General features: G+C 42.7%; 1 protein-coding gene across 3 annotated transcripts in view; it reads left to right on the forward strand.

The window, feature by feature from the left end:
* Positions 1 to 24,481, forward strand: part of ZNF496 (zinc finger protein 496) — a 46,234-nt gene extending 21,753 nt beyond the window's left edge. For 2 of the 3 annotated variants that reach the window (XM_040240368.1, XM_040240369.1), the window contains exons 7-10: positions 13,160 to 13,292; positions 13,806 to 13,913; positions 14,981 to 15,094; positions 21,023 to 24,481. In XM_040240368.1, coding sequence (XP_040096302.1) covers positions 13,160 to 13,292; positions 13,806 to 13,913; positions 14,981 to 15,094; positions 21,023 to 21,780 — 1,113 coding nt within the window. In that variant the 3' untranslated portion in view covers positions 21,781 to 24,481. The remainder of the gene's footprint in view (positions 1 to 13,159; positions 13,293 to 13,805; positions 13,914 to 14,980; positions 15,095 to 21,022) is intronic. The other variant, XM_040240370.1, reaches the window with a different exon arrangement.
* Positions 24,482 to 25,587: the final 1,106 nt, after the last annotated feature.

Below are 25,587 nucleotides of genomic sequence, written 5' to 3' on the forward strand. Positions count from 1 at the left end.
CCTGAGGTGTGGTGGTGGTGATTTTTATTAGCTGAGTAACTTCATAGGCTAACGAGTGGGAAGATTATTCTAATTTGGGGAAGGAGCAGAGATTTCCAGGAATTGGGCCACCACTTAGTTTTTGGCCTTTTATGGTTGTCCTCTGAACTGCTGTGGCCTCTGTGGATGTGTCATTTAGATACTAATTTGTTTCAAGAGTGTATAATGAGGCTCAAGTCCACTAGAAGGGAAATCTTCCACCCTCTTGGGCCTAGTTGGTTCTAACCAGTTTATATCCTATTCTGTTGTTAATGGTTGTGTCATTCTTTTAATGGTTGTGCCCTGCCCTCTTCCTTCCTGTCTCACTTTCTCTAGGTATTATACATAACTTATCCCAAGGCTTTACATCCCTTCACCCTTCCCATTTTATAATACCATAGATTTAAATTTTTTTCTGCATACATTAAGAACCATGTCTGATATTTAGAATTATGTTAGACAGTGTTACAACCTTTGCTTCAACTGTCACATTATTTAGTAAACTTAAAAAGAGGGAAAGCCTATTGTCTTTGCTCATATTTTGGCTTAACATTTTCTTCCTTTCTTATGTTCTACAATTCCTTTTATTGTTTCCTTGTTTCCTTTCTGTTTAGGAAATTTTCTTTAGCCATTCTTTTAAGATAAATCTGCTGGTGGCAAGTGTAACTATTTTTGATTCCTCTGGGACTGTCTAGATTTTCCCTTCACTCCTGAAGTATATTTTCATCAGATCTAAAATCTACAGTTGACAGTTCTCTTTCAGCACTTGAAAAGTACAGTTCGTACACAGTTTCTGACCAGAAATCTGCTATCACATGAATTTCCTTTCTTGCTATGGAAAACATCGCATTTTTTTAAATTTTGTCTTTAGGTTTCAGAAGTTTCTTATGATGTATCTTTCCGGTCCTTCACTATCTCCTGGAGTTTGCTCAAATTCATGTCCGTTGAGTTGGTGATGCTATCTAACCATCTTATCCTCTGCTGCCCTCTTTCTTTTGCCTTCAATTTTTCCCAGCATCAGGGTCTTTTCCAGTGAGTTAGCTCCTCACATCAGGTGGCCAAAGTATTGGAGTTTCAGCTTCAACATCAGTCCTTCCAATCAATATTCAGGACTGATATCCTCTAAGATTTACTGGTTGGATCTTGCAGTCCGAGGGACTCTCAAGAGTCTTCTCTTAACACCATAGTTCAAAAGCATCAATTCTTTGGCTCTCAGCTTTCTTTATTGGTCCCACTCTCACATCCCCACATGACTACTGGAAAAACCATAACTTTGATTATGGACCTTTGTCAGCAAAATGATGTCTGTACTTTTTAATATGCTGTCAAGGTTTGTTAATAGCTTTTCTTCCAAGGAACAAGCGTCTTTTAATTTCATGGCTACAGTCACTGTCTGCAGTGATTTTGGAGCCCAAGAAAATAAAGTCTGCCACTGTTTCTACTTTTTACCAATCTATTTGCCATGAAGTTATGGGCCTGAATGCCAGGATCTTACTTTTTTGAATGTTGAGTTTTAAGCCAGATTTTTCACTCTCCTCTTTCATCCTCATCAAGAGGCTCATTAGTTCTTTGCCTTCTGCCTTCAGAGTGGTATCATCTGCATATCTGAGCTTATTGATATTTCTCCTGGCAATCTTGATTACAGCTTGTGATTCATCCAGCCCAGCATTTAGTCTGATGTACTCTGCATGTAAAACATACTCCTTTCCCAATTTTGAACCAGTCTCTTGTTCCATGTCCAGTTGTAACTATTGCTTCTTGACCTGCATACTCTGCATGTAAAACATACTCCTTTCCCAATTTTGAACCAGTCTCTTGTTCCATGTCCAGTTCTAACTATTGCTTCTTGACCTCCATACAGGTGGTGTGGTATTCTCATCTCTTTAATTGTGCTCATTAAGTACAACTAAAATCCCAGGAAATTATACATTTTTTAAAAACACAGCAAAATCTTAAAGGTGGAGAGAGGAAAACGAGCAGGTAGGCTACCATAATACTGACAGGTGAGGGAACAAATCAAGCTTACCCCTTAACTTGGCTCCATTGGCTCCAAAGTCAGAGGGCTCCTGAGGGCGTTGGTAGTTCCTGATACTGGTTGGTAGTTCCTGATAAGGTCTCCACTGATACAGTGTTGGTAGTGAGGAGGACTGTTATCAGCAGCAGGGATGGAAGTTCCAGATCCCTGCTTGGCATTCTCTGAGACCACCCCAGCGGGAGTGTTTGGACACTTGATTGCAGCCTAATGAGGGTGGAAGTTTAGACTGTCACTCTCTCACTCCTATCATGAGCAAGGTTGGAGGGTTTTTTTCTGTGGTGCTTGGCTGGAGTAGAGCAGGTATTGTCTGTCTAGCTACTTTCTCAGTCCTGTGCCTGAGAGAACAGGCTTTTGTTAGGGTTTTATTTTTATCTGTGTCTATTAGGGTTTTGGAGTCACTGGCTCCTTCAGCTTCAAGTTTTGATTTGATATATGAGGCAGAGAGAAAAATGAGGGTACTCACCACTGTTGTTCCTCCTGATCTAAGGTTTCTAGCTGGTGTGCCTCCCTTTCTCCACTTCTCATAGTCTGCTGTGTTTGTTTTTAATATATCATTTCCTAGGATTTTAGTTTTACTTAGTGGGAGTACTTAAGGAAAGATATGTCTCCTCCATCTTAAAGAAGGAAACGGGTCTCCTCTGCAAATCTGATTTTAAATGGACCTATATATTTCCCCCACTCATTCTTGTTATAAAAATTGGCACGATTTTAGAAAAGTAAAAGAATATTGCATGTTTCCAGTTTTCTGAGATTTCTGAGTATTTTCATGAATTTCTTTCTTTTCTCTTTTTTCTGTTTTCTGATTTCTTTCATATTTCATCAATAGTGTCAATTACTATCTTTTCCTTATCAATTTCTCACATTGAGAGACTTCCCAAGGAGGGAGAAAATAAAACTTTTTCCTCTACTTTCTAAGGTTTAGTGGCCTGGAAACTGCAAATTGAACTGATAGAAGATAGGTTAACAGGTGAAAATTTTTTATTTTGTATGCCTATGGGATGCCTTACAGGAATGAAAACTAGAAAGCAGTCAGATCCAGAGATTTATATACCATTTTAACCATGTGCGTGTGTGCTCAGTCATGTTAGACTCTGCGATCCCAAGGACTGTAACCCACTAGGCTCCTCTGTCCATGGAATTTTCAGGCGAGAATACTGGGAGTGGGTGGCCATTTCCTCTTCCAGGGCATCTTCCTGTCGCAGGGATTAAACTGGAGTCTCTTGTATCTACTGCTGCTGCTGCTGCTGCTAAGTCACTTCAGTCATGTCTGACTCTGTGCGACCCCGTAGATGGCAGCCCAGTAGGCTCCCCCGTCCCTGGGATTCTCCAGGCAAGAACACTGGGGTGAAAAGTGAAAAGGAAGTCACTCAGTCATGTCCAACTCTTAGCAACCCCATGGACTTCAGACTACCAGGCTCCTCCATCCATGAGATTTTCCAGGCAAGAGCACTGGAGTGGGGTGCGATTGCCTTCTCCACCAGCAGGCAAATTCTTTACCACTGCACCACCTGGGAAAACCATTTTAACCACAGGCAGTTCATTTATGGAGAAATGACAAGAGGATTTTGAGCTTCAAGGGCTAATAAATTGTGGGAAGGTAGATACGTAAATTAATACAAGATAAAGATGATTTAGTTAACTTTGCTATGCTCTCTCTGGGCTGATAAGAGTCTAGAGTTCTGTCTGTTGATTAAGTCACCTTACCTCCCTGGTAGGAGGGGAGGCATACTTTCACAGAGGAACATTTACAACCTGCCTTTAGGCAAATGGGGGGAGGGTACTTTTTTTTTTGCAGTCTTTCTGTTTATCCATTCCCTACAACTCAAAAAGATTTTTGGGCCAAAGTGGTGTATTTCAGGGTGGCATATTTCTTACCCCCTCTAAGACCACTATCAATTTCTCTCCTCCAGGCCCTTGAGAAGAGAGCCTGTGACTTCCTGAGCCTTGTCTTCCATTCTGTGGAACTTACCTTGGAGGACAGATTTCCCCCACACTGGCCTCTGGCCAGCAGTAAAGCCACTTGAGAAATGTGAGCTCTCAGGTTCCACCCTAGACCTGCAGAGGCAGAATGTGCATTTTTACCAAGATGCTTGAGTGATATGTATCCAAGTTTGAGAAGTCCAGTTCCAAACTGATTCAGCCTTAGAAAGTTTTGATTTTTTTTTGCTGCACTACACAACATGCAGGATCTCAGTTCCCTGACCAGGGATTGAACCCATTCCCCCTGCCATGAAATCAGGGAGCCTTAACCACTGGACTGGCAGGGAAGTCCCTGAAATATTTGTTTTATTTTTATTTTTAACTTTTTCTTTGGCATTGATATCAAATTTGGGAAGATTGCTGGAATAGTAGACTTGCAAATAGCCTTACTTTATTTATTTGTAATTTTATTATATTTTTATTTTTGGCTGTGCTGAGCCTTCATTTTCATCTAGTTGTGGTGAGCAGGGGCTCTAGTGGTGGTGCACAGGCTTCCCATTGCAGTGGCTTCTCTTGTTGCAGAGCATGGGCTCTTGGGCACACAGGCTTCATGTGGGCTCAGTAGTTGCAGCTCCTGGGCTCTAGAGCACAGGTTCAATAGTTGTGACACACTGACTCAGTTGCTCTGCGGATCAGGGATGGGGCCCATGTCTCCTGCATAGGCAGGCAGACTCTCTACCACTGAGCCACCAGGGCAGCCCTGGTCTTTGCTTTAATTCTCCCTTCCTCTGTCACTTTCTCTTGCTTGTCCCTCCCTCTCTCCCACTGTCTTTCTGTCTCTGCCTCACCTCTACTCACCCGCCCCCCCAGTTTTGTTTTTTTTTTTTTTTTTTTTTTCAGAATTTTTAGGGAGTTATATGCAGACATTCTACCCCTTTTATCTCTTTGTTCATGCCGAGGGGGCATATTTCCTAAAAGCCGGGGCAGTTCCTTCCATAACCATAATGCAGTTACTACATTCTGGAAATTCAGCATTGAAATAGTAATCTTAGAGCATCATGCTTCCGAATTAGTTGTCCTGTGTCCAACATTTTCTCCTTGGAATTTCAGTCTTTGTCACAGTGTCGATAGTTCTGAAGAGTGAAGGCTAGTTGTAATGCAGACTCTGCTCAGATAGGTTTTAACTCACATTGAGATTCAGGTTACATGTTTTGGTGAAAGTGCCAAGCTGGGTTGTATCTTTCCCCATGTGGCATGATTTGGCCACATATAGGTGGTTTTCCCCATATGGGTGATGCCAGCTCTGACCTCAGGGGTAAGGATCTCGGGTGATTTTTAATGTGACCTACATATATAGAATTTATGTATAATTGTTACATAGATTATTTTTTAATATTAATATTGTTTTTTAAATCTTTGCTGAAATGATGGCTAAAGATGGTCTCTGTATTTTCACTTTTTTTAATCTAGTTTTTGTGCTATAATTTGCATACAACACACCTATTTTTGGACATGAATCTGAGTAAACTTTGGGAGATAGTGGAGGAGAGGAGCCTGGCATGCTACAGTCCATGAGGTTGCAGAGTCAAGACATGACTTAGCAACTGAACAACAACAACACCTGTTTTAAATGTAAAGGGTAGAGAGTTTTTGACAACTGTCTACACATGTAACCATTAACCAATCAAGATATAAAATATCTCCATCATCCTAGGAGGTCCCTGTGTCCTTTTGCGTGCTCTTTTTCCCAGACCAGCATTGATTTCCTTTTTGTCACAATAAGGTTTGTTGTTTTAAAATTCTATATAAATGGAATCATACAGTATGTATCTTTGGAGTCAGGCTTCTCTTTCTCAGCCCAGTGATTTAAGCATCATTCATCTTGTGCGTGTTAGTAGTTTGTCCCTTCTTACTGCCAAGTAGTATTCCGTTGTATAACTGTGTCACAGTTAGTTTATCCAGGGTAATTAGTGGTTAAAACTCCCCTCTCTCACTGTGGAGAGCCCACACTGGTCGGGTAACTAAAATCCCACAAGGCACATAGTGTGGCCAAAAACAAACACACATAGTTGCTTTATCCACTGACCTGTTGGTGAATATTTGGGTCACTTCAGCTTTTGAATGTTATGAATGAAGCTTTTATGAATATTCATATGCAAGTCTTTTTGTGAATGTATGTTTTCCTTTCTCTTGAGCAATTATCTAGGAATTAATATGGTATATACACTTGCCATAGGGGAAGTGTATATAATGAATTATAGGAGAACTGGCTGTTTTCTATAGTGATCTAACCACTTATACTCCTACCTGCAATGAATATGAGTTCCAGTTTTTACATATCTTCACCATAACCTGGCACTGTCATTTTTAAAAACATGTATTTTGGTTATTGAAATGGATATCTTAATGTGGTTTTGGTTTGCACTTCTCTGTTGACTTGGAAATGGCAACCCACTCCAGTGTTCTTGCCTGGAGAATCCCAGGGACAGGGGAGCCTGGTGGGCTGCCGTCTATGGGGTTGCACCGAGTCGGACACAACTGAAGTGACTTAGCAGTTGACTTGGAGAAGGAAATGGCAACCCACTCCAGTACTCTTGCCTAGAAAACCCATGGACGGAGAAGCCTGGTGTCCATGAGGTCGCAAAGAGTCCAACACGACTGAACGACTTCACTTTCTTTCACTTTCTCTGTTGACTAATGATGTTGGGTATCTTTTCATGTACTTGTGCATCATTTCTGCATATTTTGTGAAGTGTCCAAATGTTTTCCCTGCTCTTCAGGTTGCTTGTCTTTCTGTGTTTTAGGAACTTTTTAAAGCGTACATGTTCTAGATTAAGTCCTTTGTCAGATACATGTATTGAAAGTATGTTTTACCAGTCTTCAGTTTGCCTTTACATTGTTTTAATGATGTCTTGAAGATCGTAGCTTCCCTGGTGGCTCAGATAGTAAAGTGTCTGCCTGCAGTGCGGGAGACCTGGGTTTGATCCCTAGGTCAGGAAGATCCCCTGGAGAAGGAAATGGCAACCCACTCCAATACTCTTGCCTAGAAAATTCCATGGACAGAGGAGCCTGGTAGGCTGCAGTCCATGGGGCTGCAAAGAGTCAGACATGACTGAGCAACTTCACTTTCACTTTTGAAGATCATATATCTTCAATTTTAGTGAGATTGAATTTATCAGTTTTTTCTTTTATCATTTAATACTTTTTGTGTCCTATCTAACAAATCTTTGTCTAGCCTACGGCCACAAATATTTTCCTACTGTGTTTTATAGTTCTGGGTTTTACATTTAGGTCTTTGCCTCCTTTTTTTTTTTCTCTTTTTTCCCCTCCAGCTGCAATGAGCAGCATGTGGGAATCTTAGCTCCCTGACTGTGGATTGAGTCCCCTGCCATGGAAGCATGGAGTTTTAACCACTAGACAGCAAGGGAAGCCCCTTTGGTTCCTTTTAAAATATTTTGTGTATGGTGTGAGGCATAGGGTTTGTTTTTTGTTTTGGTTTGGTTTGGTTTTTTATATTTAGTTATCACGACTTACTGAAAGATTTCCCTTTCTTCCACTGAATTACCTTGGTACCGTTGTGAAAAATTGATTGTCCACATAATGTCTGGACATCTGGGCTCTAACAGTGCACTGATTTATGTTTTGATCCTTTATGTCAAGAACACTGTAACATTATACTTTGTCCGTGCAGTTGGTAGTGAGTCCTCCAGGTCGACTTTTGTTTTACAGAGTTCCTTTGGCTACTCTTAAGTTCTTAGTATGTCATAAATTTTTGAATCAACACATCAACTTAAATAAATAAAGCCTCCTGGAATTTTTATATGAAATTTCACTGAATTTATAGATCATTGTGGGGCAATTGACATCTTAATAGTTGGAAGTCTTCCCATCTAGAAACATTTAAATCCTTCCATTTACTTAGTTCTTCAGTGTTTGGGTAGGGTACATATTTAGTAAACATTTTCCTTAAGAATTTCATGATTTTTGATGCTATTGTAAGTGTTATGGTTTTTTAATATTTCTTCTTCTACTTGTTTATATATAGAAATAAAATTGATTTTTGAATATTGACTCTCTATCCAGCAACCTTGTTAATTTTACTTATTGGTATAGAAGCTCTGTGAAGATTCCAAGGGATTTCTGTGATTGGATTGTAGGACTTTTGACCTCTGGGCTCAGATGAAATTTATCACCTTTTTTTTTGAAACTTCATCAAAGAGAACATTGGTACTGGTATTTTATATACATTTTTTTCATGTACTAGTAAAGGTGAATTTTTTTTATGTTTTAAAATATTTACTTTTTTTACTATATTAGAAAGCAAGTACTCATTGCCTTTTGTTAATGGTGTATCTTTGTTCCCAGTCTGTCATTTGTCTTTTAATTTCATTCATGCTGTTTCATTACTATGAATATTTATAATTCATGTGGAGTATCTGCCAATTAATTTTTCTTTTTTTTTTCTTTTTTTTTTTTTTGCCAATTAATTTTTCATATGGCCTCTCTATTTTTAGTGCTTGAAAGCTTTTTAGTTGGGGGATGGGCCTCAAGCCTTTTTTTTTTTTTGCCTTTTTTTTTTTTTGTAGTAATTATGATAAAAGATCAGAATCTAATTTTATTTCTAAGTAGTTAGCAACTGTATCAGGCACATCAGATGAAAATCATATTTTTCCCCTCACTGATTAGGGTCCTGTTTTTACTTATAGATTTTTTCCATAAGTAAAATTTATTAATTAAATTTTTACATATTACCAAATTTTGTTTCTGAACTTTTTCTTCTCCTCTGTGTTCCAAAGCCACATTTCTGATATTGAAGCTCTTTTCTAAAATTATCACCCTACTAACTTGTTAAACATTTTCTTGCAATTCTTTCTGTGTCACTAATATTACTGATTACTCATACCACCATAAAGTGATTGAAGCAGACTTAGAATTTTTCTAATTGAAATCATATTATTATTTTTTATTTTATGATAGTTAAGTATAGCCACAGTTAATAACAAGCTGATTTTACTTAAAAAAAGGAAGAGCAACTCATTAGATAAATGAGCATCTTCTCAACATTGCTGATTATTATTGTTGTGGTTTAGTCTCTAAGTTGTGTCTGACTCAATTCCACCAGGCTCCTCTGTCAAGGGATTTTCCAGGCAAGAATACTGGAGTGGTTACCATTTCCTTCTCTGCTAAGTCGCTTCAGTCGTGTCCGACTCTGTGCGACCCCATAGACGGCAGCCCACCGGGCTCCCCCATTCGTGGGATTCTCCAGGCAAGAACACTGGAGTGGGTTGCTATTTCCTTCTCCAATGCATGAGAGTGAAAGTAAAAGTGATGTCGCTCAGTCGTGTCTGACTCTTAGCGACCCCATGGACTACAGCCCACCAGACTCCTCTGTCCATGGGATTTTTTAGGCAAGAGTACTGGAGTGGGGTGCCAGTGCCTTCTCCAATTTCCTTCTCTAGGCATTCTCAACCCAGGGATCGAACTCATGTCTCCTGCATTGGCACATGGATTCTTTACCACTGAGCCACCAGGGAAACCCTAAGCTAATTATTAGGGAAATGCAAATCAAAACTGCAGTGAGGTTACCACCTCACACTGGTCAGAATGGTCATCATTAAAAATCTACAAATAATACATGCTGGAGAGCATGTGGAGAAAATGGAACCCTCCTATCCTGTTAGTGGGAATGCAAGCTTGTGCAGCCACTGTAAAAAAATAAGTGGAAAAAAATGTATGGAAACATATTGAGGGTCCTCAGAAAACTAAAAATAGAACGGCCATATGGCTCAGCAATTCCACTCCTGGAAATAAACCCATATAAAACTATAGTTCAAAAAGATATATGCACCCCGGTGTTCATAGCAGGACTATTCACAATAGCCAAAACATGGAAGCAGCCTAAATCTCCTTGGACAGATAAATGGATAAAGAAGATGTGGTGCATATATACAATGAAATACTACTCAGCCATAAAAAATAATGGAATATTGCCATTTGCAGCAACATAGATGCAACTAGAGATTACCATACTAAGTGAGTCAGAAAGAGAAAGACAAATACCGTATGATATTATATGTAGAATCTAAAAAAATGGCACAAATGAACCTATCTACAAAATATAGACTCACAGACATAGAGAACAGACTTGTGTTTGGGGAAGGATGGAGGGAGAGGGTTGAACTGAGATTTTGGGATTGGTAGATTCAAACTCTTAAATTTAGGATGGATAAACAAGGTCCCACTGTATAACACTGGGAACTATATTCAGTATCCTGTAATAAACCTTTATGGAAAAGTATGTGAAAAAAAGGAATGCATATTTGGGTATAACTGAATCCATACAGCAGGAACTGGCACAACATTGTAAATCAACTATACTTCAGTGAAAACTAGCATAAATAAATAAATGAGCCTCTTAAGACAAAACCCAATTGACCAGTAAATCCACAACGAGATGTTCATTGAGGTAAGGGGAGTTACACTGCCATGACTGCCTCATACCCACAATGTTGCTAGAACCTTAGATTTTTCACAATACCCAGTGTATTGGCAAAGGTGTATGGAAACAGGCATGCCACTGGGTTGCCAGTGGGAATGTCCTTTAGGTACTGTACATGAAAACCAATGTGGAAATACTTAATATCAATCAAAATGTGTGTTCCCATTGCTCCCTCTACACATACACTCTGGAGACACTCTTACAGATGGACGAAATGACAGATGAGAACTTACAGAGCAATGCTGTCGTTTCATGCTGTATTCGTATGTAGTGGGAGTTCGAAAGACATGCACAGAATATTAAACACCAATTCCATAGCGAAGCCTCCTTCTGGGAAGGTTTAGTGGTGGGACCTTCATTTATACTTACATCTCTAATGATTTGCTAGAAATAGAATTACTAGATCACGGTATCCTTCTGCTACATTCTCTCAAATGTTGTTCAAGTGTTCATTTTTCCCAATTGTGTATAAAGGCCTACTTTTCTATATCCTGAAGTACCTGGGGGAGAATCACACTTTTAATTTTTTCTAATCAATGGATTTTGGCAAAAAAAAAAAACACCAAAATTATAAATAAGTAATTGTAAGCATACACTTATGGTTATATGAGCATAAGACTGTTGAATTTTATTTATATTTGGATGATTGACATTTTAAGGCAATGCATGTTTAGAAAGACTTCTAGGGGCCTATTAGAAAGCTTTAACCCAGCAAATTCCTGTCTTGACTTCTTGTCACAGTTAGCTGTGTAACTCTTCATGATTTTTTTCCTTGAAAGGATAATGCTATTTCGTAATTCAGAATATGCTTATTGAACCAATGTTGTTTCTTGGGTGTTGTAGAACAGTATCTTGACCATGGCTCTGTTGACATTTTGGCTAGATAATTCTTTGTCGCATTGGGCTGTCTTGGGCACCACCGCCCAGGGATGTGTTAGACAGCATCCTTGGCCTCCACCCCCTCGATGCCAGTAGCGCCCACCCCTCAGTGGTGATAAAAATGTCTCCAGACATTGCCAAATATCCTCTGAGCACAGAATCAGACCCCCTTGGTTGAGAACCACTGTGCTAAAAAAAAAAATTGTACTAATGTAGGAGAATAATTTTTTAGTAGTAGGAGATTCACACTGATGCATGTTGGGGTAACCGTACTGTGGACAAAATGTTAATTTATTGACTCTAGCTGCAGAGTTGTATATCCTTCATGTTTATTGTATTATTCTGTTTTCTCTATGCTTAATTTTAAAAAATTAAAAAGTGTGTATGTGGCTGGGAGGAAGGGTCCTAAGATACTGGAGGAGATTCACTGAAAAGTCTCCTGGGACTCCCCTGGTGGGCCAGTTTTTAAGACTCCATGCTTCTAATGCAGGATACATGGTTTCAATCCCTGTTCAGGCAATTAAAATCCCACATGCCGCATGGTCAGAAACAGAAAACTAACAAAAATTCTCCTTACCCAGCCTTCCCCATGCCCCTTCCTCCTGGCACCTGGCCCCAGGGCAACCATATGGCAATAACTGGTAATTTTTTGAAGTCTTTTCCAATTAAATGTATAAAGGGCTTTTTTTAAAAACCCCAAATAGAATTTTATTTTAAATGCTTTGTGGATTAAAACCCTCTGCAGAAAATGTGTGCACGTTAAGCCAATGTATAGTGACATGCTTAGTAGAAATGTATTTATGTATTTCTGTTCTGGAATTAGAAGGTGCAAACAGAAATGTCAGCTAGACCAGTAATTGTCCATCTTTCATATTTTACATTTCCCAACTATTCTGTCAAATGATCAAAGTTCCAGATTACTACAAACAAAATGAGTAATTTTTCAGTGACGTTTATATTTGCCATTAATCTATTGTTATATCAGTATATACAGGAAATTTGAGAACCTAGCATCATGCTCTAACTGGCAAAGAATTATAAAAGACTTCTTTATTTTTATGGTCTCTTGATATTATGTGGATGTGCCATCATGTCACAAATCAAAGTTAATTTTTGATACATTCTCATGGTTCATGACACAAAGTATAAGAAAAGTCTCAATATTACACTTATATGGAAAGTCCTAGCTCACTCTGCAGAAGCAGCCAATGGTCAAGACTTCTAGGTGGGACCTAGACCATCTTTGCACGATGCTTTTTTCATGTAACAATACACCTTGGAGGACTTCCTACTCAGGACAAATAAGCTCTTATTTTTTTCTAATACTGGTGACTATGCCTTATAGGATATTCTGCAGCATACATAAACAGTCTTCTGTTGAGAGTAAATTTAACTATCATCACCAGTGCTGCAGCAGAGGAGCTCATATAGACCTCATGCTGCACATGTGCAGAATAAACTCTAGAACTGGGATCTCTGCATTACATTGATCATCTGGGGACATTCTGCATTTGCCTGCTTGGGGTTGTAGATATGCAGCCTCTCCAGCACTGTGTAGGAAGACCTGTCCTACACATCCTTGGCCACCCTGTGAGGTATCCACTGTTTGGATTCTGCCAAACCATATACATCTGAGGGTGGATATCAGGCTAGAATTGGGGGGACTGTGAGCTCTGGAGCAGCCTCTCTGCTTTGTCTTTATCCAAGCTGTATATGTTGCTAGGGGCTCTGCCTCACACTCATCATCCTTCCCACATCCCTCCCCTAGCTTGTGCCTGGATTGAGGTGTACTTGTTCTGTGGTTTCAGAACCGGGTTTCTCCTTTCAAGGATATGATCTTCTGCTTCTCAGAAGAGGACTGGTCCCTTCTAGACCCTGCCCAGACTGGCTTCTACGGAGAGTTCATCATTGGAGAAGACTGTGGGGTCTCACTGCCTCCAAGTAAGACTTCACTCAGCTCTCTCCTGAGACCTGGGACCTGGGGGTCCACATCTCACCTCACTGTCCACCCCCATACCCTAATGGGAGGCACCTGTGCACAGTGGTGCCAGGGCCACTCTGCAGATTAACCATTGCTTGGTGCTATCACATGAAAGTTAGGCTTGTTACCTGACTGTTTTACATACACAACCAAATAAAACTTGTATCCCTTGCATTTACTCTTCTTCTATCGTTCTTATTCTGACTCTTTTCATTGCTGGTTTTCTGATAGGCCTGAAAGAGTTTTCCCAAGCCCACAACTTCCCCTTTAGTGTCCCCTCCCCTGCCCTTTCCCTGCTTGCCCTGGTCCTTCCACTTCCCCTGCCTGGCCCCTTTTGGTGTTCTTGGTGTGTTGTGTGTCCCTCCAACTTCTCTCTCCTCTACCTGTCTCAGAGTCACCACTGTCCTCCCACCCTGGTTTCCTGTGGGAGCAGAGGCCTGATGAATGCATATCCTTCCCTTTTCTGTGAATAGATGATGCAGCTGCCCAGCTGGATCTCTCCCAGGGAGAAGAGAATGAGCCACGTGTTCCAGAGTTGCAGGACTTCCAGGGGAAGGACATGTCCCAGGTCTCCTACTTGGGTGAGGAATGATACCAGAACTCAGTGGAATGGAAGGCTGCTGCTGGCCAGAGGCAGGCCTGTTCCTTCTGCCACTCTCTGAGCCCTCTGTCACCCCTGGACCATGTCTTGGTAGAATGAGTCCTGCCTCATCCCTCATTCCTTACGGAAAGAATGTGGTATTTCAATTTTCCCAGGTGTGGGGATTGCCTTTTTTCAACCAGGAACTAGGCTATAATAGGAATATCTTTCTCCTCCACTGTAACACCTGGCTTGTGGTAACAACGCAATGACCCCTTTATAAGTGAGGTCAGATACTCTCCAAAAGTCAGGTAGGAGAAGAGAAGGGCATGCCACCTCTTGGCTGGGCACTGGGCACAGTGCCTCTGGATGCCTCACCTGTCTTCCAGCCCATACTGCAGGAAGTATAAGGAAACTGAGGCTTGGGGAGGTGCTGGGGTTTGGTTGACGTGCCACAGCTTAGAAGCAGCATTTCCCACCTGCCTACCCCCACCCCCAGCCTTCCATGTCACCAGAGCTTGTGTTTGTAACCACTGTGCTTTAATGCCTTAAGATGCCTGCTTCTTCAGGGGAAAAGCTTTGTACCGTGCCACAGTACCCCCAGGCCTCCTTTCTCTTGGGACTTTGAGCTGGCACAGAGCAGATTGCACTCGCCACCCCCACCTGGAGCAAGCAGCCAGGGCCTCTGGTGTGCTCAGTTTCCCATCCCGTCTCTGCCCCAGCAGACTGTCCAGACTGTGTTTATGCAGTGTCTGCGTGAGTACTGGAAATCCCACCCCAGAAAGTGAAAATGACAGCATGGATGGCAGTTCCTTGTCCACAGTCAAGTGGATGGGTCAGAACCCAGATCCACGTTCATGCTATCTAGCTTCAAAACCCATGTTCATGGTGTTGGCCCATTTTGCCTGCAGATTCATTTGCTCATCACACATTAATTTACTGAGTGACTGCCCTGAGAGAGAGCCCAGGCCTGCTCTTGGATCATAGCCTGGCATCTCTTAAGATGCCTCTTCCAGGTAGTGCTGCAGCAGCAGGAAAAATGAATTTTTCATTTTCTTCTCTGGAAAGACTTTCCAAGTCTCCAGCCATTCCCGGTAGAAGAAAGAAGAAAGCGGGATGAGCTGCAGGTGCCAGAGTTCCAGACAAGCCAGCAGACAGCGCTCCCTCAAAGCACCTGCCCAGGTAAAGGAATTCTTAGGAAGGGGTGGGGGTGGGTGCACCTGTGTGTGATGTGTGGCTTGAGTATGTATATATGTGTGTAGTATGTGGGTGCATGTACATGGGGGTATGATGTGTACATGTGCATCTGTGTGTGTGTGTGTGTGTGCCTGAATGTGGTAGTGGCATGCATGCTGTATGCGTGTGTAGTGTGTTTGGGGTATTGTGTGTGAAGGTGTACATGTGTAGGGGTTGTATACATGTGAGCATGCCTGCAGGCACTTATGTATGTGGTACATACATGTTTATATAATGTCTGCTGTGCTGTGTGTGTGAAATTGTGCATGTGTGGTATATGTGCATGCATGTGTGTTGTATATGTATATACGTCTGTGCTGGTGGTGCAGGGGGTGATGTAGGTTCAGGAATTGAACTTTCTGAAATTTCTGCTGACAGTTCCTGAGAGTTCCTGAGGCTCCTTGCCCTAGTTTTGTTCTTCTAGGATCTTTTCCAGCTGACTCCCAATCTGAGGCCCTCCCCTCCATGCCTTTCTCCTGAGGGTTGGTTGAGGCAGGGTGCTGACATAGTGCTTTTGGACACATGGTCTGTGTATTTCTTCTCTGAGCATAAAGACCAGAGTCCCTGGACAGTGTTGCAATTAAAGAACAGGTTAGCAGAATGCCAAAAGGAGGACCACTGGAGAGTGTGCCCAGCAACATTTAGACTCTGAGTCTCCAGTCCTTACTTAAATCCACTGTGTTACAAAGGGTTTTTTGCAAATACAGTGACTCATGCACAATTTGATACCTTTTGGAGGCAAGATTTGCGTGATATTCTGGTATTTCCACCTAGTATCATGCAGAGTTCGCAGTCATTTGTATTCACCCCCTATCCTGTGTAGACTAAAGGAATTTTCTGTTTTTGTAAATCTACAGCAGATCTAGGTTGACAGTACTCCCTCCCCACAAGCTTTGATGCCCTGGTTTTCTGAGGAGCCTGCTTCTGTGTGCCGAGGGTGATCATCCCTGTGTGGCTTATTCCCAGTTCAGCTTGATTCTCAAGATGAAGTTTGAATCCTCTCTGCTTCTGCCTGCTCATAGGAGGTCTCAGCCCTGGCAGCATACTTAGAATGTGGATTTTCATTACCACAGGGGAGTTTTCACTCTCTCATTGCTGAGCTCTGATACCAAATCTATTTTGAAATGGCAAGAAGCTAAGGGTTGCTATCTATCTAAGATCAGTGAGACATGATAGATTGCAGAGAATAGGCATCGTTTTTATTTTGGTAATTCTTCCCACACTTTTCTCACAGCAGGTGAAGGGTCATCCATGCTCACAAAGGGTCCTTCCAACCAGTTCCATTTGTGTCAGTCAGTCCAACCATACATTGTAATGCTACCACTGAGACTGAATATCTTTTCTTGTTTACTGTGTTTTTTCTGTGAATTGCCTAGAGAATACTCTGTGGTCCTTTTTTCTTCATTTTTGCCCTTCCCCCTTCACATTTGGTAAGCTCTGAGTCTTTATGTCCCAAGCACTACACCAGTATAAGATCTTTTTGTGATTATATTCATGTATCTTTATGCACCTTGAGATAATACCATCTTAGTCAGCACAGGCTACTAGATCAGAATACCAAAGAGATATTTTCTGTTAAACAGTATAAATTTATTTCTCACAGTTCTAGAGGTTGAGAAGTCTGAGCTCAGGTTAGCAGCAGATTCAATGTGTGGTGAAGACTCTCTTCCTGCCTTGTCGTTGGCTTCCTTCTCCCTAATGTGCTCACATGACCTTTCCTTGGTACACAGAACTCTTGTCTCCTCTTCTTATAAAACTGCTAATCCTATCACAAAAGTCCCACCTTCAGGATCTCATATAAACCTAATTACCTTCGAAAGACCCCACTTTACATACCATCACATTGGGAATTAGTGCTTCAACATACAAATTTTGGAATGACACAGATCCTTGGCCCATAGTATCAGACTAAAGATCTGACCATGTGATTAGGCTCCAGACCCCATTCTCTTTTTTCCATATCTGTTTGCCTTTTCCGTGAATTGCCTCCTAAGTGCATGCGTGTATGCACAATTGCTTCAGTTGTGTCCAACTCTTTGGGACCCCATGGACTGTAGCTCGCCAGGCTCCTCTGCCCATGGGATTCTCCAGGCAAGAATACTGGTGTGGGTTGTTGTGCCCTCCTTTAGGGGATCATCCCAACCCGAGATCTATCCTGCATCTCCTGTGTCTCCTGCATTGCAGGTGGATTCTTTACTGCAGAGCCACTGGGGAAACCCTGTCCCAATTATTTGTACATAATTCTTACTGCTTTTTAACTTTATGTGTCTTTTAGCACATAATTTTAAAATTTTATTCATTTATTTTTGACTGCACTGAGTCTTTATTGCTGCTTGCCAGTTTTCTCTAGTTACAGTGAGCAGGGGCTACTCATCGTTGTGGTACATGGGCTTCTCATTGCGGTGGCCTTTCTTGTTGTGGAGCATGGTCTCTAGACACTCAGGCTTTAGTAGCTGTGGCACATGGGATTAGTTACCCTGTGATAACATGGATCTTTCTGGAGAAGGGCTCAAACCTGTGTCCCCCACATTAGCAGGCGGATTCTTAACCACTGGACTATCATGGAAGTCTGCACATAAATGTTCTTTTTAAAAATATTTTAAATATGTAAATATAATTATTCATCTCTCTTTTTGTGTATCTTGCTTAAGAAAGCCTCCCCATCCTAATGTTATAAGGATATATTTGTTATGGTGTCTTTATTTACTTATTTTTTTACATATAGCTTCCTATCCTCCTGCTTTTCTCCTTAGCACCTCCAGCTGACAGGGAATGATTTATTCCCAAGCCACAGCTTACCCTTCTTGAGGAGTTAGCCATCAACCTGATCCTGAGCTTTTTGCTCTTGAAAGTACAAAGCAGCCTTTGTTCTCTGGCCTTGGAAGAGCATGGTCATAATCCCTACCCCCACCCCCAGTTAAGCACAGTTCCCCTGAACCTTGGGCTATTTTATCTCTGTTTTAAGTTTTTCTCCTGTAAGATAGAGATAATAGTCAAGTCTACCTTATGGGGTTATTGTTGAGGATTGATACAATACAGGTAAAAGCACTTATAACCAGTAACTTTTCCCTGTTTTCTCTACTGTTATCCTAACAGTTTAGCTTCTCTCTTGCCCTGCACCTTCTCCCAATCACCCATATTTATCTCAGTGCTGAGCTGAGACATCCCTAATGTTACTTTTTCTCTGCAGTGTTATGGACACACCTCTGTAAGTCTCATTTCATCTACTAGAAATTCTTCACACTGTTGTGTCAATGGCACACAGCAACATTATTATTGAATTATTTCCCCCTTTTTAGAAACTATGCATCCATTTTTAGTCACTTCATCTGGTTTCAGGGGTCTGTCATCCCATATGTGGGCTTCCCAGGTGGTGCTAGTGATAAGGAAACCATCTGCCAATGCAGGAGACCTAAGACACACAAGTTTGATCCCTGGGTTTAGAAGATCCCCTGAAGGAGGACATGACAACCCACTCCAATATTCTTGCCTGAAAAATCACATGGACAGAGGAGCCTGGTGGGCTATAGTGCACAGTGTTGCAAAGAGTGGGACACTACTGAAGTGACTTAGCACATATGCATGCATCCCATATGTACTATATTAGTCTCCTAGGAATGATATAATAAAGTACCACAGACTGGAAGGCTCAAACAACAGAAATTGATTTTCTCAATATTGTGGAGGCTTAGAAGATTGAGATCAGGTTTTCAGTAGAGAGGTTTCTCCTGCAGCCTCTCTTCTTGGCTTGCAGACAACTGTCTTCTACCTGTGTCTTCGCATGGTCATCTCTCTGCATGTCTGTGTCCTAATCTCTTCTTCCAAGAGGTCTCTTGCATATTATCTCTTGAAAGATCTTATCTCCAACTATAGTCACATTCTTGATTACTGGGGGTTAAGACTTCATCATGTATATTTAGGAGGGTGCAATTCAGCCTATAATACTTCACCCTCTGTTCCCCCATAATCCATACTTCTTGTTCCCATTCACTCTCTGTTCTCCCATAATTCATACTTCTCATATATAAAATACATCCATTCTATCCCAACATCCCTTAATCTATTCCAGCATCAGCTCTAAATCCATAATTTAATCTAAATATCATCTAAGAAGAAAGACTGATGGTCCCCAAGAAAGTCCGAATCCTAACAGGGCAAATTCCATTAGATTTTAGGGTTTGAGATTCATCTTTGGCTCAGTGCTTTGTCCACCCTACCTGCGCGCCTGTGGATGCAGTGGCAGTTCTGTCAACCTCTGAACTGCCTTTGGGGCTGTCTTCCTTTTCTTTCAAGGATAATCCATGTTTGCATCCAGATAGTTCTATTAGTTTGTTTTAGAAGTTTGATAGAGGTAGTAGTGTTAGTTGCTCAGTCTTGTCCAACTCTTTGACCCCATGGACTGTCTGAAAGCCTTCCTTTAGTTCATCCTCTTTCCTTTTTATTCCAAGATGGATATTCTCAGAAACACTGTTGGCCGCCCATGAAATTTACAAGGGTCCAGGCCATCGGACAAAAGGGTCCTCTACAGACCATTCCTGGATTATCTCATCTCCACTCTTGGCTTCTTAGATGGTCAGTAGGATCTGTGGTTGTCCTGCCACACGCTTGGTATTCTCTCCAGAGCATACTTTCTCATTTTTTGCAGGATAGATAGACTGAAAATTTTCTAAATCTTCAGGTCCCTTCCCACTACCCCATTTCACATTGTACCCAGTCCCCTCACACTTGTGCTCTGATATATGGGTAAATACCCGCATAGACTCTTCCACTGCCCAGTGTCTCTCCTGCTTGCTATGGTATTGGGTCTTCCTGCTATGTTCTGTCCAGTTTCACCAGCTCTCACTTCCCTAAGCTGCCACAACTCTCCTCCTTCTAGCAGTTAAGTCCAGAATAACCATATTCCTATTATTGTCTCAAAGGACCTGGAACCACTATCCCCCAGCCCTGTTTTAGACCTGAGCCCCTCTTTTCAAAAAAATGAGGAAACAACTGTAAGGAGAGCTGTGTAATGGTCTCTGGGCTGCAGGCAAGGACCTTACATCAGGGTCCCCACTGCCCACCCAACTCCTTCCCACAGTACATCTTTCCAACATCATAGACTCAAGATCCATTGAGCCAGCTTCAGTTATTTTATAAAGTCCAGTGCATCTTTATGCATTACCATTAGTGGCTGTTGGTTGGCCTCTGATATGATACTGAGAGGAAGAGATGACCTTGCGTAATCTGGAGCCTTTGAACTGGAGCCTACCATCACAGCAGGGCTCAATATCACTAGCCCTGAGCCCTTAAGCATGTGATCTGAGTTTGCCTATGTTTATAATGGCAAGTAGTACATTATTGGCTTGTGTCCAGGATCAAATGGCCTTGTGCATGTCAGAAGTCTTGTACAGCCCCTAGGGAATTTAAGTGCCTAGTATATGGTAGCTGGCAGCCTCCTGAAACTGTTTATAGAATATAGGACCCTTCTCTGTCTCAAGGCTTTTAATGCACCCTGACAATTTTTCCCTTGTCTGATTAAGAGAGGCAGAGTTAAACGATGTGTAAATGGTCAAGACTTACACAGATAGATACAAAGTCTTAGAGCTTGGAGGGATCTTAGTGGCTAGAAAAGAAATAAAGAAAAGGCCTGAGTCTGGGGATTTAGGAGAAAAAGGTAGGGAAGTGAGAGAAGAAAGAAGTATGCAGAATGGGTTAGCAGTGTGGCCGGTGCTAAGGGATTCCTTCTCACAAGACATACCACAGAGATACCTGCAGGGGAAGATTCCTTACAGAAATGCAGATTTCTGGACCAACGCAGAACATTCTTGGTAGGGTTTTCAGGGGCTCGGATGTGGCCTGGGCAGCATCACTGACCACCTTGTTGCTTTCTGGTAGTGGGAGGTGATGCACCATTCCCCGAGAATAGCCTGGATGAGGAGGTGACGATCGAGATTGTGCTGTCCAGCTCCGGAGATGAGGACTCCCAGCTCGGCCCCTACTGCACAGACGAGCCACGGAGCCCCACAGAGAAGCAGCACAGCCTCCCCATCTCCCACCGGAGTGGCATTGAGGCAGCGGGTGAGGTGCAGACCTCCTCTAAAAAGTCCTACGTGTGCCCTAACTGTGGCAAAATCTTCCGCTGGAGGGTCAACTTCATCCGACACCTGCGGAGCCGCAGGGAGCAGGAGAAGCCGCACGAGTGCTCGGTGTGCGGGGAGCTGTTCAGTGACAGCGAGGACCTAGATGGGCACCTGGAGACCCACGAGGTCCAGAAACCTTTTAGGTGCGGTGCTTGTGGGAAGAGCTTCCGCCTTAACTCCCACCTGCTCTCACACAGGCGGATACACTTGCAGCCAGACGGACTCGAGTTAGTGAAGAAGAAAGAACAGGAGGCGTCAGGAACCACGGGTGGGGATTCTGACGACCCGCTGACAAAGGGCAAGGCCAAGCTGCGCTGCCAGTGCTGTGATTGCGGGAAGGTGTTCCAGCGGCCTGAGCACCTGGCCCGGCACCGCAGTAACATTCACATGGACAAGGCCCGGCCCTTTCAGTGCAGGTACTGCGTCAAAAGCTTTTCCCAGAACTCTGACCTCCTCCGCCACCAGCGCCTGCACATGAAACGCCGGTCCAAGCAGGCTCTGAACTCCTACTGAGTCGGGGGCTTAACACACATTTTTGCGTGCAGCTCCAGCATGGGTAGAGTGTATCCCATTTGTGCTTGGTACTGACCGGTTTCAGACTCCTCCCCAGGACAGAGACCACGTCCTCCTGACCTTTAACTCTCAGGTAGAAACGAGATAGTGGCCAGTTAGGTATTTGCTCTGTCTCTGCTGTGCCAAAAGCTAGGAGAGTGTGTCAGCACCAGCTTTGACTTGCCCGGTGTTTCGGGTCTAAGAGAACCCTGTTCAGTGCTTCCCACATGGTAGAGGGACTGGGGTACCCCCTACCACAGGAAACCTTTGAGGGGTCTGTCCCTTGCCAGCTTACAGTGCACTCCCTTCCAGCCCCGTCTGAATTCCTACCCCATCCTGCGGTCTGGAGGTAATTTCTCCCTACCTGACAGCAGGAAGCTGCCGGTGGGGTGATGGGTTAGGAGGAAGACAATAAGGTGGGGCTGGACCTGTTGGCACAAGGGCAGCAGGGCCAAGCACACCAAGCCATGTCATGTCATCAGAAGTCTGTGTCCCAGGCACCATCTGGTCCATAAGAACACCTCAGAATGATCAGATGGCCCTTCCAGGCTCAGAAGCCTTTGTGGGGGACTTTATAGCTTGCCAAAGGGAAGTCTTTCTTTCATGGTGGTGACTGGTTATTGGGAATTGTGAGCTCATTCAAGGCAAAGCCCACGTTAAAGGCCACATTTTAATTTGTTTGTTGGCACACACTACAAAGAAAGTGTCCTTTCTTTGTACCCTGAAGGTCCTTGGTATACTTGGTTGTGGGATAGAAGTGACAGCATCATCATTTGAAAGGCGCTTAACTTTCCTTCCCCATTGTGTCATGTCTAGGAAAGGAGAGCTCACTCAGGTCCCGTAAAGGAGAGCTCAGGTCCCATAAATGGGAAGTTCTTTTGTCTGGATGAGCTGAGCAGGAGAAACAGAACTTGTGGTGAAGTCATTCTATATATATATTAACTTCGTGTGCCAGTTGTATTAATTCCTTAAGGCTGCTGTATCAAAGTACCAAAAGCTGAGTGGCTCAGAACAACAGAAATTCATCATCTCAGTTCTGGAGGCCTGGAGTCCAAGATCAAGGTGTCAGAAAGGTTGGATTCTTGTAAAGGAAGGATCTGTTCCTTGCCTCTCCTTTAGCTTCAGTGATTGCTAACAGTTGTTGATGTTCTTTGTCTTGTCGAAGCATTACCCCATCTCCTCCTTCGTCTTTACATGGTGTTCCTGTGTATGTGTCTGTCTCCAAATTTCCCCTTTTCATAAAGATACCAGTCATATGGAGTAGGGCCTGCCCTACTGATTCCAGACTGTTCCCATTTTAATTATATCTGCAATGACCCTATTTCCAAATAAGGTCACATTCTGAGGTACTGGGGTTAGGACTTCAATATGAATTTGGGGGATGGGAAGACAATTTAACCCACAACACTAGATAATCCTGAGGTTCTGGTGATATTTCTCATTCTCAGATGAATTAGTACAAAGTTGATTTAGCTTACTCTGAGTTCCATTGGAAGCAGAACTCAGATTCAAGATTCTGTTCCCAGAGTGGGGGATCCTCTGCAGGATAGCCTTTAAAGTTCGTAGCCTGGGGTTCTGTACTGGGAGTGACTGGTAGTGAAGCCTCAAGCAATGAAAACCATCGTCTTGATCCTGAAAGACTGGCCAGGTTGGCTCAGCTCAGTGATGAAAAAGCATGGAAGCTGTGGTGTATCGGTGGCTGAGTCAGAAAGCCGGCCACCAGGCCTGTGTTTTATATTTATACGTCAGGTCCCATTAGCAGGCAGTAAGGCCGGGCAAATGAATGCAAGACCCTTTGCTCATTGTCACTTCATTATCACATCAAGAGATAACAAAGCCAATGAAATAGTAACACTTTTACAGTTATGATTGCTGTGCCTGTATAGATGCATCTATATACCCAGGAACAGTGAATACAATAAAATAATTTGGTTATACCCTGAACAAGAAATAAACTATTGGGGCTCTTTGTTTTCTAGATAGTTTCCCTCTTGGGTTGACCTTGCCAGAAAGTAGGAAAATATGTATCTTGAAGGACAAGGGAAGAGAAAATTTCAAATAGAGGCCAGATTCTATGTACATTTGCCCTACCCACCTATGCACTCTTGCCCAACAGTCCCATTAAGGGAGGAAGTTATGAACTCACCCACTTTAGATATTTGTATAAAAGAAGAAAACTGGTCTATTTAGTATATTTTATCTGTAAAATCAGATCATAAGTAAGAAAGACAAAAGGGAGTGTAACAGAATTGAAACCCATGGGGAGGCTATGCATCTGATCAGTACCCACCAAATATTGTGAGGGAGTATCAAATTCACTGACGCAAACCTGACCAGGGTACCTAACTAATCAGAAGTTCACCTTCCTCCTGGATTCAGAAGCCCCTCTGGGTGGTGCAGCTCAAATCCCAGGTTCTTCCCATGCAGAGTAACCATTGGGTTCTGGAAAAAGCTTCTCCAGAAGGTAGAACTGACCCACTTCGTCCTTCCTACCCTCCCTTCCTGGGTGGCTGGGCAGACAGATGAGCTGTGTGCATACCTTCCCATGGATGTTCAGAGACCCCACATCCGAAAAGCATCTGTCCTCCCTCTTCCTCTGATCCCTTGGCATTGTTCCCATAAATTCACAGGTGCAAAATAAAAATTTGACTTGCTGAATTAATATTCGTGTTTGACTTTTCAATTAAAAGAGTATTAGTAGCACAGCTGAGAGAGCTAGTAAGTTGGCCTGACAAAGAGAACTTGAGGGCTTCCCTCGTGTCTCAGTGGTAAAGAGTCTGCCTGCCAATGCAGGAGTCTCGGGTTCAGTCTCTGATCTGGGATGATCCCACATGCCACAGAGCAACTAAGCCTGTGCGCTACAACCACTAAGCCTGCGCTCTGGAGCCCGTGCTCCACAATAAGAGAAGCCACCACAATGAGAAGCCCATGCACCACAACTAGAGAGCAGCTTCTGCTCGCCACAACTAGAGAAAGCCTATACAAAGCAAGGAAAACCCAGCACAGTGAAATAAAATTTTTAGAAAAGAACTTGAAGTGGGAGGATGCTGAAGATAGCCCTTCTGGATGTCAGACATTACCTTATAAAACTTTTAGGCCTCAGGTAGGTAGTTCTGATCACCTGATCTGATCATGTCTCTTTTTAGAAGAGAGAGGAAGTAATGGCTTTTTTTTTTTAATGTTTCGTTTATATATATATATATATTTGACTGTACCAGGTCTTAGTTGTGGCATGTGGGGTTTTTCTGGCAAGCAGGATCTTTAGTTGCAACATGTAAACTCTTAGTTGTGGCATGTGGGATCAACCTGGGCCATGGAATCTTAGCCACTGGACCACTAGGGAAATCCCAATTACCAGGAACAGGATTAGGATACACTCCTGATCGCACCATAGCTGTTAGCTGTTTCACCCAACTTCAGCCGTTTTCATACAACCTCCGTCTCCTAACCTCTTGCCCCAGCTGGGAAAAACCAAAATGAAGCCAGTGGTGGAAAGGTCCCTTGCTAATAAGTTTTCAGCTACAAATTGGCACTTGTCAAGAGCATTGCCAGTGACTGAACAAGGGCATCTGCCTCTGTGGAGATTGAACCCTGTGGTGCTGCAGCTGTTGACCTTCAACACCCCAAGGGAGTTCAGGGTGGAGTGGAGGCACTTTGTGCTCCAGGGAATCTCGTTGAACCAGGTCTTCAGATAGTTTTTCAGGAACTGATTTCATGATCCCAACACTTGCATCTTCGTATCTTGAAAAGCACTAAATCACTAAATGA

This window comes from Oryx dammah, unplaced genomic scaffold (genome assembly GCF_014754425.2).
Source record: "Oryx dammah isolate SB20612 unplaced genomic scaffold, SCBI_Odam_1.1 HiC_scaffold_5, whole genome shotgun sequence".
In the NCBI taxonomy this organism is placed as follows: domain Eukaryota; kingdom Metazoa; phylum Chordata; class Mammalia; order Artiodactyla; family Bovidae; genus Oryx; species Oryx dammah.